Raw genomic sequence first — 16,927 nt, 5'->3', positions numbered from 1 at the left:
ATCCCCTGGTAAATAAATTCCTTCCCATCGCTGTTCTAAATGGATGTCCCTCTATTCTGAGGCTGTTCCCTCTGGTCCTAGTAGAGAGCCATCGACTATAAGAAACTTGTATGTAGGCTTTTCAATATTTGATAGGTTTCAATGAGGTCTCTCTCATTCAGCTAAACTCCAGCAAATACAGGCCCAAAGCCTTCAAATGCTAACCCTTTCATCTCCAGAATCATTCTCGTAAACCTCTTCTGGACCCTCTCCAATGCCAGCTCATCTTTTCTTAAATAAGGGGCCCAAAACTGCTCACAATACTCCAAGTGCAGTCTGACCTATACCTTATAAAACCTCAGCATTACATCCGTGCTGTTGTATCCAGGTCCTCTTAAAATGAACGAATGCTAATATTGCATTTGTTTTCCTTACCACCGACTCAACTTGGAAATTAATCTCTAGGAAATTCTGCACAAGGACTCCCAAGTCCCTTTGCACCTTTGAGTTTTGAATTATTTTCCCCATTTAGAAAATAATCTACACTTTTATTCCTTCTACCAAAGTGTATGACTGTACATTTCTCTGCACTATATTACATCTGCCACTTCTTTGCCCATTCTCCTAGTGTCAACGAACTTCTACAGGTGTTTGGTTAGGTCAGTTTAGAATATCGTGAGAAGTTTTGGTCCCATATCCAAAGAAGGCTATGCTGACCCTTGAGAGGGTCCGAGGAGGTACACCTGAATTATTCCAGAAATGAAAGGCTTAACAAAGGAGAGGTGTTTAATGTCTCTGGGCCTGTACTCGCAGAAGTTCAGAAGGATGAAGGGGATCTCAATGAAACCTAACAGAAAATGAAAGGCCTAGATAGAGTGGGCATTGAGAAAAGAGTCTAGCATCCAAGACATACCCTTGGAATAAAGAACATCCCTCTAGAATTGAGATGAGAATGAATTTCTTCAGCCAGAGGGTGGTGAATCTTTGGAATTCATTTCCACAGAGGGTTCTGGAGGACAAGTCATCATTGGATAGGTTCTTGATTGTTATGACTTATGAGGAGAACGCAGGTGAATGAGGTTGGAAAAAAAAAGTTATAATTAAGTAGCAGACCAGACTTAATGGGCCAAATTGCCTAATTTTCCTCATATATCTCTTGGTTTTGTGAAGCTTGACCTCATTTCTTAAGTATTCCATTCCCCAACAAAACATTCCATTGGCTTTCCAAATTGCTTGCTGTACCCACATATGAATGGTTCATAAGCAGTTGCAAGCTGTGCTGCATCTGGATCTCTCACTTCTGTGGGGTATTGGTCAAACCAGATCACGAGAGCTGTGCCCAGTATTGGTCTGATTTAAGCAAGGATTTCAAAAAGTGGAATCCTGTTATAGCCCTATAACAGGTTCTACTTTTGTTCCACCCATTGCAATATGTACTTGTAATGTACTGTATGTAACTGATTTGGACAAAACCTAGATGGGCTGATGGGTTAGTTGCAAACGACACAAACATCGACTGAGATGCAGATAGTGAGGAAGATTGTCAATAGATACAACAAGATGGAAATGTGGGTGGAGAGTTGGAAGATTGAGTATAACATTTTGGGAGGTTAAATGTAAGGAGTGAATGTACAGTCAATGGAAACACTGGGAACATTGATAATAAGAGGGATCTTGGGGTGTAAGTCCATATCTCCATGAAGCAGTTAAGGTGGTAAAGGAGGAATATGGTGTGCTTGCCTTCATTGGTCAGGGAACTGAGTGTAAATGTTAGGAAATCATGTTGCTGTTCCATTGTTTGCTTAGGCCATTGTATGCAATTCTGATTGTCCCATTACAGGAAGAATGTGGAGGCTTTGGAGGGGTGCAAAGAGGTTTACCAGGATGCTGCCTGGATTAGGGGTGTTGGATACAAGGAGAGGTTGGAAAATTTGGATTGTTTTGTTGGGAGCAAGAGAGGCTGAGGTAAGACATGACTGGAATTATTGGAGGCACAGGTAAGGTTGATGTCCAGAGACTTTCTCTCAGGGTGGAAGTGTCGAATACCAGAGTACGTAGCTTTAAGGTGAGAGACTGAAACCTTCAAGATTTTCAAGCAACTTTTTTTATACTGAAGGTAGCGGAAGCAGATATGATAGCAATGTTTAGGGGGTAGAGACATGAAAGTGCAGGGAAGAGAAGGCTATAGGCCATATCAATCCTCAGAGTTTGGTATATGGGGTTGGTCTCAAACTGTTGACTACATGCGTTCTAGCAAAGGTGCCCCTACAACTCTGCTGGGTTGGGAATTTCAGACTTTGGACAGAGCAGCATTGCTGATGTGCATCCAGGACAAGGTGAGAGGGTGGTTTGAAGAGAAAGGGACTCACATGCCCACTGTCCATGTCATCTTGGATAGCTGTGTCTAATGCCCAACCTCACCAACAAGCTCAACTGCAACCAAGCTTAAATGTAAGGCATATAAGTGCATTGGTTGTCGTCACAGCATCAATAAAAATCACTTGGGATTTTTTTCAATGTTAAAGCTGCTAAATAAAAGCAATTTCCTTCAATAGAAGTCAAATCATTTAAATATTTTCAAGAAGGAATTGGGTATTGTCCTTGAAGCTAGAGGGGTTCAGGGATATGGGAAGAACAGGAGACTTCAGTGCTGAGCTACGGAGAAAGGTGGAGCAGGCTAGAAATATATTCTGTGGAGTGTAGGAAAACGAGGGATCATCTTATAGATGTGTATAACATCATGATGGTCATAGATGGGTCTTTTTTCCATGGTTGAGGAATCAAGTATTAGAAAGCACAGATTAAGGTGAGAGGGGAAAGATTTAATCGGAACCCAAGGGGCAACATTTTCACCTAGAAGCTATTCCGTAAATGGAATGAGCTGCCAGGAGAAGTGGTTGAGGCAGGTACATTGACACCATTTATAAGCTACTCAGACAAGTATATGGATAGGTGGCATATGGACCAACCATAGACAAATGGGATCAGCTTTGATGGCACCTTGGTTGGCATGGACCTGTTGGACTGAAGGGCCTGTTTGCATGCTGTATAACCTGATTATTGAATTTATCCAGATCACCTTGAGTGCGCAGAAGCTGGATCAAAGGCTCAGTGGTTTTCTCCTGCACTAGTATTTCTAGATACAAGATGGGCATCTCTCCTACAGTGCTGGGGTTAAAGAAAACATTTTAAATCAATCCTCAGAGTTTGGTATTGCCAGTTATCTACCTTACTGATAGCAGTGTCCAAGTTTACACTTCTGGTTTGGTGACGGAAAAGAGTACAGCAGCAACATTATTTCTCTAGGATATACTGTGAAGACAAACGGACATTCCTTCAGGACTGTGAGGACGATGGCGAGACTGCAGCTGGGGGCCGTTTGCTACATCTCATGCAGGTAACAGTAAGCTGAACGATATCTGATAGTTCTAGCCTTTTGCTGAATCATCTGCACAGATTCCTTCCCTCTCAGCCCTGCTTGTCGATGCTGCCGTGATGCCTCCCTATGCAATTCCCGTTTTCTTGCACTAGGTATATATTGTTCTAAACTTTTCCAACTCATGTTCTCAGTATTATTTTTACCTACAGTTTGTCATTTGTACATAGGCAGACTGAGAAATGGTCAATGTAGTTTTTTTGTAAAATTCTAACGTATTTCTCATTTCATATAAATGCCTGCAAGAGAATGAATCTCAAGGTAGTATTTGGTAACATACTTTACATAGTTTTATTATGTTTAGTTTGTACCAGTCCAAATGCCATTTAAACATGGTAATTCTGCCCACCTCTACCACTTCTTTTGGCAGCTCGCTCCATATGCCCACCAGCCTCTGTGTGGAAAACCTGTCCCTTCAAATCTTTATCCTCTCATCTTAAACTTTTCTAATTCCAGGGACACTCCCCTAACTTGTGGAAAATAGATGGTGACTATCTATCCTGCCTATGCCCCCCAATATTTTATAAAATCCTAAATGGATGCTTCCATTCAGCTTGTGTGTCAGCCACTCTACCCAAGACCGCAAGAAACTGCAGAGAATTGTGGACACAGCCCATTTCACGCAAACCATTGACTCCATCTGCATTTCCCGCTGCCTCAGCAAAGCAACCAGCATAATTAAAGCCCCTCTGTCAGCCTGGTCATTCTTCCTTCTCACTCCCATTAGGCAAAAGATACAAAAGCTTGAGAACATGTATCACTGGCTCAAGGACAGTGTCAATCGTGCTGTTATCAGACTCTTGAATGGACTTTTCTTACACTGAAAGATGAACTCTAGATCTCTCAATCTAACTCATATAGTTATGTATTATTATCTGCCTGCAGTGCACTTTCTCTGTAAATGTAATACTGTACTTTCCTTTTTGCTACATGTTTGTCGCTGTGTATGGAATGATCTGTCTGGATGACATGCAAAGCAAAAGCTTTTCACTGTATCTTGGTATGTGTAACAATAATAAACTAATACCAAGTCATCCCTCGCTGCCAACGTTCTAGCATGTTGATATAGTTCACATTGCTTTTGTTTGTCATTGCCAACCCTCATTATCAGTGAGGGTTGAAGGAGTGTACTTCTTCACTGCTGTCTTGCTTCAACAGATTTTAGATGTCCGCAATGTGCTGGTGGTGGTTTCCCGGTGGTACGGGGGGATTTTGCTAGGACCCGACCGCTTCAAGCATATCAACAATTGTGCTAGAAACCTACTCATTGATGAGGGTTACAGCGAACTTGGGGTAAGACCAGCACTTCAGCTCAGTAAGTGATTGTGATTTAAGCAATATAAACAGGAATAGGCTACTCAGCCCCTTGCGCCTGCTATTCCATTCAATAACATAGAATCATGGAGTAACACAGTGTGGAAGTAGGCACTTTGTCTCCAGAATGGACCAATCTTTGTGACTGAGATGCCCAACGAAGCTAATCCCATCTGCCCGTGTTTGACCCATATTCCTCTGAGCAGTTCCTATCCATGTACCTGTCTAAATGTTGTTATTGTACCTGCCTCAACCATTTTCTGTGGCAGCTTATTCCTTATACCCATTGCCCTCTGTGTGAAGAAAGTCCCTTTTAAATCTTTCCCCTCTTAACCTTAAAACTGTGTCTTATAGTTTCTGATTCCCTTTCCCAAGGAAAAAGGCTGTGTGTATTAGCTTATTTTTAGCCCTTATGACTTTATACCTCTCTAACGTCACCCCTAAATCTCCTATGCTCCAAGCAGTAAAGTTCTAGCCTGCCCAACCTCTCCCTATTACTCTGTCCCTCATGTCCTGTTAACGTTGTCATAAATCTTTTTTGAACTCTTTCCCGTTTAATGACGTATTTCCTTTAATATGGCATCCAAAACTGAACTTAATACTCCAAAATGTACCGTCGGCAACATCTTCTGCACCTGCAACATAACGTTTCAACCTCTGTACTCAACACCCAGACTGATGAATGTCACTGAGCCACAAGCATTCCTAACCACCCTACCTGTGACATGCCCCAGGTGTGTTTCAGAACGTTCAGGATTTTCATTGTAAAAGCCCTACCCCGATTTGTCTTCTGAAAATGAAGCACCTTGAGCATCCACACCTCACCACCCTTGATTTGAGGAAATCTTTTCCTCTCTCTGTTCTGAATGGTGTCCCTTACTTTGAGGCTGTGACCCCTGATTCAGTGATCCTGATGCAGAGGAAGCCTGAGACTGAATGGGCTGTCATGGGTTCCTGGATGGTGAGAAGGGACAAGGTGGAGCAGGAGTTGTACCTCTGCCAGTGGGAGGGGGAGATGCATGAGTTAATTGCAGCGTGCACAGTCCATTTGGACTGCTAAGAGGGGAATAGAAGTGAAGGTGTGTTGAATGGCGATGTCCAGTTAGAGCTGGTGGAAATTGTCATAGATAGAGTTGTACGGCACAGGAATGGGCTCTTCAGCCCACCTTAACTTTCTGTGTTCCAATGAAAATAAACCCAGCCTATCCAATCTCAGAACTATAGCACTCCATTCCTGTGAACCTCCTCTGTACTCTCTTTATTGGTACCACACCCTTTCTGTAATGTGACTGGATCTCTACATAATACTGTCCAACAGCTGCAATGTGTCTTACCAATGTTTTATACAACTCCAACATGACATCCATCTCTGGTACTCAGGGCCTTAACAAAGCAGTCCAAATGCCTTCTTCACTACTCTGTCTACCTGTGTACCTCTTTCAGTGACCTAAGGACTTCCACCCCAAGGTCCATTTGTATATCAGAACTCCTGTTGTTGTGCCATTTACTCCAAATGTCCCAGCTTTCCAGCTGCCTTGTGTCCCCCTGTATTATTGAACAACCTTCTTTCCTCTCTGTGACTCCACCAATATAATCTGCAAACTTAGTTATCAAACCAACTCTATTCGAATCCAAATCAATCAATGCCAGAGGTCGCAGTTATAGACTTCCAGTTGGACAAGTGCCCATCCACCGCCACCCTCTGCCTTTATTGCCAAGCCCATGGAATTGTCAGGTGTTGCTACTTGATACAGGTGCTGGAAATTATGGTGTAATAACCATTTCCTAAGTTGTATCTGAAAATTTCTTGCATATTTGAGATCTCTTACAGTCTCCTATCAACTCCCTCCTTCCAGTTTCCTCCCACATTCCAAAGGTGTATGGGTAATTGGTCACATGGATATAATTGGGCAGAGGAGACAATTAGGCTGAGAGAGCTTGTTACCATGCTGTATCTTTAAGTAAAATAAAACTTGTACTATTCTGCATACCTGTCAGCTTCTCCAATTTTCCTGGCACTCACTCACACAGTAGAGGTGATTTACAGCAGCCAATTAACCTATAGCATGTGGATTGAAGCTATAGCACCTAGGGATACCAAAAGGACTTGCAAATTCCACACAGTCTGCACTGCCAAGCACCCAAGTAGTCACATTGTCAAGTTGCCGATAACTTGAGTGGTGGGCTCGCCACCAGCTACGATGAGAGGGCTGACTGAAAGGAGGTGGAAGAGCTTGAGTCTGGTGCCAGACATATAACCCTTCCTTAATGTCAATAAGACAAAGGAGATGGTTATTGACTTCAGGAGAACACCGATGTAACCCTTTTTACATCGGTGGCATAGCAGTTGCAGACTCCTGGGAGAACATGTCTCTCACAGCCTCTCATGGTGCCAGAACACATCCTACACAATCAGGAAAGCTCACCAATGCCTCTACTTGCTGTGAAGGCCGAAGAGAGCTGGACTGTGCACATCTATACTCGTGTTCTTCCATGTGCACAGCAGAGAGCATCCTGATGAGCTGCATCACTGCTTTGTATGAAACTGCACTGTGGCGAACAGGATGGCTCTGCAATGGGTCATCAAAACTGCCCAATGCATCACCGGCACCAGCCTACCTGCCATCAAGGATGTACTGTATGTACAGAAAGGTGTCGGAGAAAGGCCAATAACATCAGGGAAAAGGCTGTGTAGCATCCACACCAGGACCATCAGACTCAAAAACAGTTACTTTCACCAAGCAGTAAAACTGATCAACACCTCCACCCGTCCACACCCCACTCACCGCTACTACTTAATTATTTCCTGTCAGAATCACTACTGTGCCCAGCAACACTTTAAGACATACAATCAATTTCATTCGGTTTCAATAGGAACATTTAATGTCAGAGAAATGTATGCAATATACATTCTGAAGTCCATGAAAACAGAGAAGTGCCACAAAGAAAGAATGACAGTTAAAACATTAGAACCCCAAAGCCCCGCCCAGCCCCCTCTCTCATGCACAATTTATGCATACAAGTGATCTTATGTATTTATATTGCATTTTTTTATTATTGTCTTTATTTTGTTTTTTTTGTGCTGCATTGGATCTGGAGTAACGATTATTTCATTCTCCTTTGTACTTGTGCACTGGAGATGACATTAAGCAATCTAGAATCTTGAACCAGTGGTCAGGCTTGCTGGTCAGTGAGGCAGGCTGAAGCTCTACGTGTTGAACTCTGAGACTGGTGGGATGGGAGGAGTACAAGGAGTACCTCAGGTCAGGAGGATGGGGTTGGGGGATGACAGCTGATAATAGTGGGAAGCAATGGAGAATACGATTGAAAGTTCTGTCAACTCTGCCCTTCACCCCCATATAACATAACCTTATCTGGCTCGGCATCAGTGATTGCTCCTGTAAAACTCTTTAATACACCTTTTCACATTAGGGGTGCTAGGTACTGTAGATGAAATTACCTTGTTGGAAATGTTGGCATCACTTGGTCCTCAGGTTATCTGCTGCTTCTCAGAATCTTTGTAAGCTGATATCATACAGCATGAAAGCACACTCTTCGGCCCACTTAGCCTATGCTGGTCATCAAGCACCCACTGGGGTTAATGCGACAGTAATCACATTCTATTCTCCCTACACCGCCATCAGCTGCACAATTCTTCCCTTCACAAGGGACGGTTTGCAATGGTCAATTAACTCAACAACCCACAAGTATTTGGAATGTTGAGAAAACTGAAGCACCCAGGGGAAACTCACATGGTCACAGTGAGAACCTGGAGACAGCACCAAAGGTCAGGATTGAACCTGGGTTTATGGAGCAGTGAGACAGTGGTTCTACGTGTTGCACCACTCTGCAGCCCCTTAAATCACAGCTTTCACCTTCTATCATATCTTAGAACAAAGTTGGCCTCTTAATTACTTTTTATCCTACGATTCCTGATGATTGCTAAATCTCTTCAATTAGTTGCCAGCTTCTTGGCAGTTTGAAATTACTCTGATTGATTTCTCTTGTGATCACAGGAGATGACAATAATTTCAGATATTTAAATTGTATCTGCCATAGCTTTGCCCACCTACTGAAGTTGTCGAAGTTCTTTTACATCGTCCTGCCTTTATCCTCACCTACTGCTGTTCTGCCTACCCCTGCATGAATATATGTTTATCTCTTAAGGTCATAACACTGATGAAATTTTGTGTTAATCTTGTAGGGGGAAGTGTCAAAGACGCCAATAAAGAACAAAAAACTAAAGAACAAGAAAGGAAAATAAATGGAGGAAGTAATATTGATATTTTCTAATTAATGGATAAGAACGATATCAGAGTGTCCAGAACTGCCCTACTGAAACCAAAATGAAATACAAGAAAGTATTGTTGCTGAATCGACTTGCTGTCTTTATACTGTTGTACTCCAGGACTTCAATCCAAATCCTTTGCCTGCACCCAGTTGTATTTCTTTTTGCCTGTTGCTGTCAGCAAGTGGTCACTACTGGTTGATGACCCCCCCCCCCACCCCACCAAGAAGATTCAGATCAAAACTCCTTAATTTCCAGAGCAAGTATCCACAAGTCCACAAGCATCGGTCATGAAAGGAGAGGGTTTGAGTCTCAGCAGCATTTTTCAGTTCCGTGCCATGTTCCATTAACAATATCGATTCTTATTGGAATGTCACGGTGAAGAAGAGTGGGTAGACATTCAGGCCTTCAAGCAGGTGCTAGCTCTTTGATTCTACTCAGTTTGTCCCTTTCCCTTTTCTTTCTCCCACAGCTTTGCTTCTTTTCAGGAATTTCCAATTCCCTCCTGAACTGGCTTCCTCTACTTTTCCAGATAACAACTGGTTTACCTCATTCCTGTCCAATTTCCAATCGACTAAATGCGGTGCTGCCTTATTGCCAACTGTTCTCTGACCAGAAAATTTAATCTGTGAAGTATCATCATGTCCAAAACTGTATTGTCTTGAATGTATAAGTTGGTTTGGGAAAAACAAACTCCCATGGGCCGCAACTTACAAGCTAATCTGTCAAGCAATGTTTATTGACAGGGGGCAGCATGGAATACACCCCTGCTTTTGAAATGATTCTGTAGGATTATAGAAAGCAAGGTTCTCCAAATGCTGGAAGCACTCAGCAGGTCAGGCAGCATCTGTGGAGAGAGGTCCTGATGAAGGGTCTCAAAATATCAGCTGTCCTTTTCCACCCACTGAGCTTCATTAGCACTTCGAACGAGGTCTCTAGGTTCACCATTGAACCTAGGTGCTGGAGCTGTGCCTTTGTGCTACCATGTCATCCGTGCTTGATCAGTATTTGGCCAGGATCAATGGTATAATGAGATCATTGTATTTGTGGGTTCGATACAGGAAGATCTGAAGTTTGGTGAACTGTGCTCACGATGGGTTTTCATTTTACACCTTTTGTGAAACCTTAACTTTACAAATGGCTTCTTAATCTTGGGATGAGGCAGCAAGTGTTCTCGTGATTTAAACAAATTGCTCATTTCCAGTGTTGAACCATTGAACTGACCTGATATGACTTTCCTCTGCTTTAAATGGAAATGTGAGGTGAAGAGCAAATATTTAGTAATTAATTGGCATATTTTCACTCTAAACTTCATGTTCTGAATAAAACATTAAAATTGATTCTAATCTGAATTTGTTCAATGAATTCCTTCCTTTACAACAACATGAACAAATGGGTTGGTAAACAATAACTTGGAGGTGGCTGTGCTGTTTTGGAGCCAAAACAATAACAGGATCATTTTTCTAGAGTGGAGAATAGTCACGTATAAACTGCATAAAATGGGTCTCAGTCACTGAGGTCTCCCAGAATTCCCACATCTCGCACAAAGAACACAACACAGTTCCTTGAGCCATTCCCACTGCACTAACTGTACCCTAACAGACCAGGAATGAAGAAAAAAGAAGGCACTTATGAGATAATTACTTCACCCAAGCTTGATGATCAAAGCCGATCTAAAACTGGTCCACACACACAATGGCTGCTCCAACAATGCCCACTCCACTTGCCTGCTTCAAAATTAGAATCAGAATCAGGTTTAATATCACCAACACATTTAGTGAAATTTGGTGTTTTGTGCAGCAGTGAATTGTGCAATACATATTAATAAAAAAATATAAATTTCAATGAAAAGTGTATATAAAAATTAATAAGTGCAAAAAGGCAGGAGAAAAAAGTACTTAGGAAGTGTTCATGGGTTCATTGTCCATTCAGAAATCTGATGGCTGAGGAAAGAAGCCTACTGCACCAGTTGCTGAGTTTGCCAGTGGAATTATCCAGTTATTTTCATTCATCTAGCTCTAGTTTTGCAACTACGTACATCATTTTGTTACATAGTTATAATGTGTAGGACTGAATTTTCAGTTTAAGCTATTGGTAAATTGTGAATACTGATTTGTCACCAACTTCCTTTAAGTTAAACGGACAGTTAATGCCAGCACACCACATTTCCAAGTCATTTGGATGTTACATGGATAAGAAAGCTTTAGAGGGATATGGGCAAAATTTGGACATATGGGTGGGCATGGATGAGTTGGGCCAAATGGCCTGTTTCCTGCTGTATATTCTGTATGACAAAATCAGAATGGGTTCTGGAACTTAGTTGTAGGAAACTAAAGCACAGAGACAAGCCCTTCAGCCCATTGAGTCTATGCCAAGCCATTTAAACAGCCTACTCCCATTGACTTGCACTGGGACCATATCCCAATCAGCCATGGACCTATACAAATTTCTCTTAAACTTTGAAATTGAGCTGTGTGCACCACTTGCACTGGCAGTTCGTTCCACACTTCACAGCTCACACATTGCCTTCTCACTGCCTTGTCATCAGCTTGTCTATTAATTCTTCAGGAAGATGTGTTCCGATTTCTTTATATAACCACTCTACTAGAAGGTTTCCAGATTTAAGAGCCCTTACTGTTCACTATCTTCACTATTTTCCAAGTGTTAAGATTAATATATTGATAGTGGAAGTCATAATCCAAAGGAATCAAAAGACTTATGCTCAAATAATGAAGAGTAGACCAAGTTTTACTTTCTAACCATGTCTTACCAATATGTGTACGAGTTCCCATCATTCAAGTCTAAAGTATGATGACTGTGTGAGCTTTACTCCCTAGTGATCAATATTGATAAGTGGGATGTGTTTAGAATAGCAGAGGTTTGGGGTTTTTTCTGTAGAAACTTCTCTTTCTACAGGGAAGTTTATAACTTGAAAAACTTTAGCTTACAGTCTGACGGACCTTCCAGTTTCCCCATACATGACCTAACTTCTGCACCTGACACCACATTGTGGAAAATAACTAGATACCAACAATTAAATTCATAAAGTTTTGTGCTACAGTGGTTAGTTATATCACTGGGTTAGATTATCGATCCAAAGATAGCAGTTTGATTTCCACTGTGGCAGCTGGGCAGTTGCTACCCGTGACCACAAAATACTGCAGAGAGTAGTGTACGAGCTCAGCACATCATGGAAGCTAGCCTCACCTCCATGGCTTCTGTCTCCACTTCTCTCTGCATAGGGAAAGCTGCCAACATACTCAAAAGACCCCGATGACCCTGGGCATTTTCAGTTCTTCCCCCCCCCCCCCCGGTCATTTTCCCTGATCATGTTGAAAAGAAAACAATTTGAAGTGTTGGAAATTTGAAATTTAACAAAAAAACAGGAAATGCTGGAAATACTGTGTAGGTCTGTGTGGTGCGTGGCCAAGTGGTTAAGGCGTTGGACTAATGATCTGAAGGTCATGAGTTCGAGCCCCAGCCAAGGCAGTGTGTTGTGTCCTTTGAGCAATGCACTTAACCACACACTGCTCCAGTCCACCCAGATGAAAATGGGTAACAGCAAAATGCTGGGGTTAACCTCGTGATAGACTGGCATCCTATCTGGGGGGGGTGAGTCTTGTACTCTCAGTCACGTCACGCCACGGAAACTGGCATAAACATCAGCCTGCAGAGAAAGAAAAAAGTTAACGAGGGTTCAGTAGGAGAGTAAGTAGAAAATGATCATCAGTAAGAACCTCACATCCAGTAAGGTTATTGATGCTCAGTCACTCAGTATATTCAGGGCAGATCAATGGAATTTTAGGTATAAAAGCTCCCAAGGATTATGGGATCAATGAAGGAAAGTAGCACTGAGGTAAAGAAAATAAACCATTATTTGAGTGAGAGGCTACTACTTCTATGTCTGACATGTTGCACTTGGAGCGACTTTATTTTTGGTTGCCCTGCTAATGGAAAGGTGTTACTAAATTGGAAAGAGGGCAGAAAAGATTTACAAAGATGCCGCTAGGATTTGAGTGATTGAGGGATTGGGAGGGGTTAGACAGGCTAGGACCTTATTCCTTAGAGCGTAGGAGATCTTACAGAGGTGTATAAAATCGTAGGGTGAATGCACTAGATTTTTTTCTCAGTGTTGGGGTACCAAGAGCAAAAGGGCAAACATTTAAGGTGAAATGTGAGAGATTTAATAGGAACTTGAGGGGTACCTTTTTAACACAAAAGATAGTACATGTGCAGAATACATATATGCATGGTATATTGGCTGGCTGCATCAAAGCCTGGTATGGAAACACCAATGCACTTGAATGGAAAATCCTACAAAGAGAAATGGATACAGTCCTGTCCACTATTGAGCACATCTACACGAAACGTAGTCAGAGGAAAAGCAGCATCCATCATCAGTGACCCCCACCACTAAAGTCAACCTCTCTTCTCATTACTGCCATCAGGAAGAAGTTACAGGAGCCTCAAGACTCTCACCGCCAGGTTCAGGAACCATTATTACCCCTCAACCATCAGCCACTTAAACCAGAGGGGATAATTTCATTCAACTTCACTTGACTCATCATTAAAATGTTCCCACAACTTATGGACTTAAGCTTTCAAGGACTCTTTGTCTCATGTTCTTGATAATTATTGCTTATTTATTTATTTATTATTATTATTTCTTTCCTTTTTGCACAGTTTGTTGTCTTTTGCACGCTGGTTGAACGCACAAGTTGATATGCTCTTTCATTGATTCTACTATGATTATTATTCTATTATAGATTTATTGAGCATGCTTGGAAGAAAATGAATCTCAAGGTTGTATATGGCAACATATATGTATTTTGATAATAAATTTACTTTGAACTTTGAATGAGTTGTCAGAGGAAGAGGTTGAGGAGGGTCCAATGAGGAATGTGGGGGGATCTCATTGAAACCTACCGAATGTTGAAAGGACTAGATAGGGTGGATGTGGAGAGGATGTTTCCTATGGTGGGGGTATTCAGAACTAGAGAGCACAGCCTCAAAATTGAGTGGAAACCTTTTAGAACAGAGGTAAGGATAATTTTTTTTAGCCAAAGAGTAGTGAATCTGTAGAATGCTCTACCACAGACTGCGGTGAAGGCCAAGTCTGTGGGTATTTTTAAGGCAGAAGTTGATAGTTTCCTGATTGGTCAGGGCATCAAAGAATATGGTGGGAAGGCAGGTGTATGGTGTTGGCTGGGATCCTGGATCACCCATGATGGAATGGCGGAGCAGATTCAATGGGCTGAATGGCCTAATTCTGCTCCTATGTCTTATGGTCTTACAGTAACAACAACTTATAAAACACAGTTGGATAGAAACATGGATTTGAAAGGTTTAGAAGGTCAAGGGCCAAATGCTGGCAAATGGGACTACAAAGGGTGATTGATAAGTCAGTGGCCTAAGGTAGAAGGAGTCAATTTTAGAAAACCTAGCACATTTATCTTTCAACATAGTCCCCTCCTACATGTACACACTTAGTCCAGCGGTCGTGGAGCTTACGGATCCCCTCTTTGTAGAAGTGGTCCACAGCAGGGGTGATTGATAAGTTCGTGGCCTACGGTAGAAGGAGATGAGTTATTAACTTCAAACTTTCTGCATAATTACTCAGAGTTGAACTACACATGCATGTAACGAGAATGTCTTGAACCTCCAGGTGGTCCACAGCAGGGGTGATTGATAAGTTCGTGGCCTAAGGTAGAAGGATACAGCTCTCGCTACATACACATGGAGTTCAACTCTGAGTGAAATTACAGAAAGTTTGAAGTTAATAACTCATTGCCTACCTTAGGCCAGAAACTTATCAATCACCCCATGCTGTGGACCACTTCTGGAGGCCCAAGATGACAACTTCTACAAAGAAGGGATCCGTATGCTCCACCACCGCTGGACTAAGTGTGTACATGTTGAAAAATAATTCAACATTATTGTGTTGTACTATGTTGAAAAATAAATGTGCTAGGTTTTCTAAAATTGAATCCTTCTACCTTAGGCTACTAACTTATCAATCACCTCTCGTAGTTTAGATGAGACACTGGTCAGCGTGGACTAGTTTGGCTGAAGGGCTGTTTATTTTAATTTAGAGACACAGCACAGTAACATGCCCTGCTGACCCATCAAGACCGTACACAAGTACACCACGTGACCAATTAAGCAACAAACCTTTGGATTGTGGGAGGAAACCAGAGTACCCAGAAGAACCTTGCACAGTCATGGGGCGAACTTACAAACTCCTTACAGACAGAATGCAGTGGGAATTGTACCTGTATCGCTGCTGCTGTAATAGTATTTTGCTAAGTGCTGCTGTAAGTACAACAAAAAGCATTCCAGGAATTTGAAGTGACATGTTGTTGATGCTCTGAGGAATCTTCTTCAAGATTCTCTGTGGATTGTAGGATCATCGGAAAGGGGTGAGCTCAGGGCCTGGACCAACACCTGGAAGTGTGATATTACAACTGTAGTGAGACTTGGCCTCAGGAGGGGCAGGACAATATTCTGTGGTTCCATCTTTTCAGATGTGACAGAGTGGGAGGGAGGGATTAAAGGAGGAAACATTTGCTGTGTAAAAAAAAACCTCCCTCTGACTTTCCCCTAAACTTCCTTCCCATCGCCGTAAAATTACGCCCCATCGTATTAGTCATTTACACTCCGGGGATAAAGTTTGGCTGTTCATTTTGTCTGTGGGACTAGCTTGGTGGGGAATCTTGATGTAGATGAGTTCGGCCGAAGAACCTGTTTCTAGGCTATTTAACACTATTACTTTATGCACTGAGTGAATAATCTGGCTGTATTACCCATGTTGGTGTGGTTGAGGATTTGCAAAAGGTGGACAGACGTCTAATACTGCTTTCCGAAGGGAATCGGGCAAATAGTTGAAAGTGATCATTTCCAGGGGAAAGAGTGGGGAATGGAGTTGGAGGTATTCCCTTTCCAGTCACATTCCAAAGCAACATAAAATTCCTGGATACTGGCTCCCTCAGGTGGATTAATAATGTAATATTACCAGCCAATAAATTTCTTCAATGAGACTCTTATTTGTGGTAAACTATTCCATCCAAAAAAGAAATTAACTCAAAGTTAGGGACCCAGTTACAGTTCTCCCTCTTGGTGTTTGTGGGTTTGATAATAAAGGAGCAGGTTAGTCTATTGAACACAGACAGTGGTGCAGGAAATGGAGCCAATGCCTCACAACTCCAGATAACCTGGTTCCGTCCTGACCTCAGTTGCTGTCAGTGCAGAGTTTGCACATTCTCCCTATGACCGTGTAGGTTTTCCTGAGTTGTTCCAGTTTCTAACCCCATCCCAAAGGAGTGTGGGTCAGTAGATTAATTGGCTGCTGTAAGTTGCCTGTAGTGTGTGGGTGGGTGGCAAAAGAATCAAAGGAGGTTTGTGTGAGATAGAACAAATGGCAGGGCAACAGGGAAATAAGGGAGGAAGGAATCACTTGGATAAAGCTGGCATGGAATGAGCAGGCTGAATGACCTTCTGTCATATAGAACATAGAACAACACAGGAATAGGCCCTTTGGCCAACAACGTTGTGCCAAACTAATTATATCAAAGACACCTAATCTCTTCTCTTCAATCTGCTCATTCATGTACCTATGTAAGAGCCTCTGAAGCACCTCCATCGTATTTGCCTCCACCACCAACCCTGGCAGTGCATTCTGTACGAACCCACAACTCTGCGTAAAAAAACTTACATCTCCTTTGAACTTGCCTCCCTCACCTTATATGAATGACCTCTTGTATTAGACGTTTCAGCCCTGGGGGAAGGAAACCCACTATCTATGCTTCTCGTAAGTAAGGAAAACAAACAAAAGGTTTTGAGGAATATCTGAAATCTAGTATACAAAAGAACTTAAAACAACAGCAGGGAGATCAGGCTTATGCATTGGGGCC

At 42.2% G+C, this 16,927-nt stretch overlaps 1 protein-coding gene across 3 annotated transcripts in view; it reads left to right on the top strand.

The window, feature by feature from the left end:
* The window catches only part of impact (impact RWD domain protein), a 47,385-nt gene extending 33,813 nt beyond the window's left edge, over positions 1-13,572 (top strand). For 2 of the 3 annotated variants that reach the window (XM_059977636.1, XM_059977627.1), the window contains exons 9-11: positions 3,286-3,376; positions 4,574-4,730; positions 13,466-13,572. In XM_059977636.1, the coding sequence (XP_059833619.1) occupies positions 3,286-3,376; positions 4,574-4,730; positions 13,466-13,557 (340 nt within the window). In that variant the 3' untranslated portion in view covers positions 13,558-13,572. Of the gene's footprint in view, positions 1-3,285; positions 3,377-4,573; positions 4,731-8,933; positions 10,370-13,465 lie in introns of those variants that run through there. The other variant, XM_059977642.1, reaches the window with a different exon arrangement.
* Positions 13,573-16,927: the final 3,355 nt, after the last annotated feature.

Source organism: Hypanus sabinus, chromosome 1 (assembly GCF_030144855.1).
Source record: "Hypanus sabinus isolate sHypSab1 chromosome 1, sHypSab1.hap1, whole genome shotgun sequence".
Classification (NCBI taxonomy): Eukaryota; Metazoa; Chordata; class Chondrichthyes; order Myliobatiformes; family Dasyatidae; genus Hypanus; species Hypanus sabinus.
The sequence above is the reverse complement of the archived record's forward strand: the minus strand, read 5'-3'. Positions and strand labels throughout refer to the sequence as shown.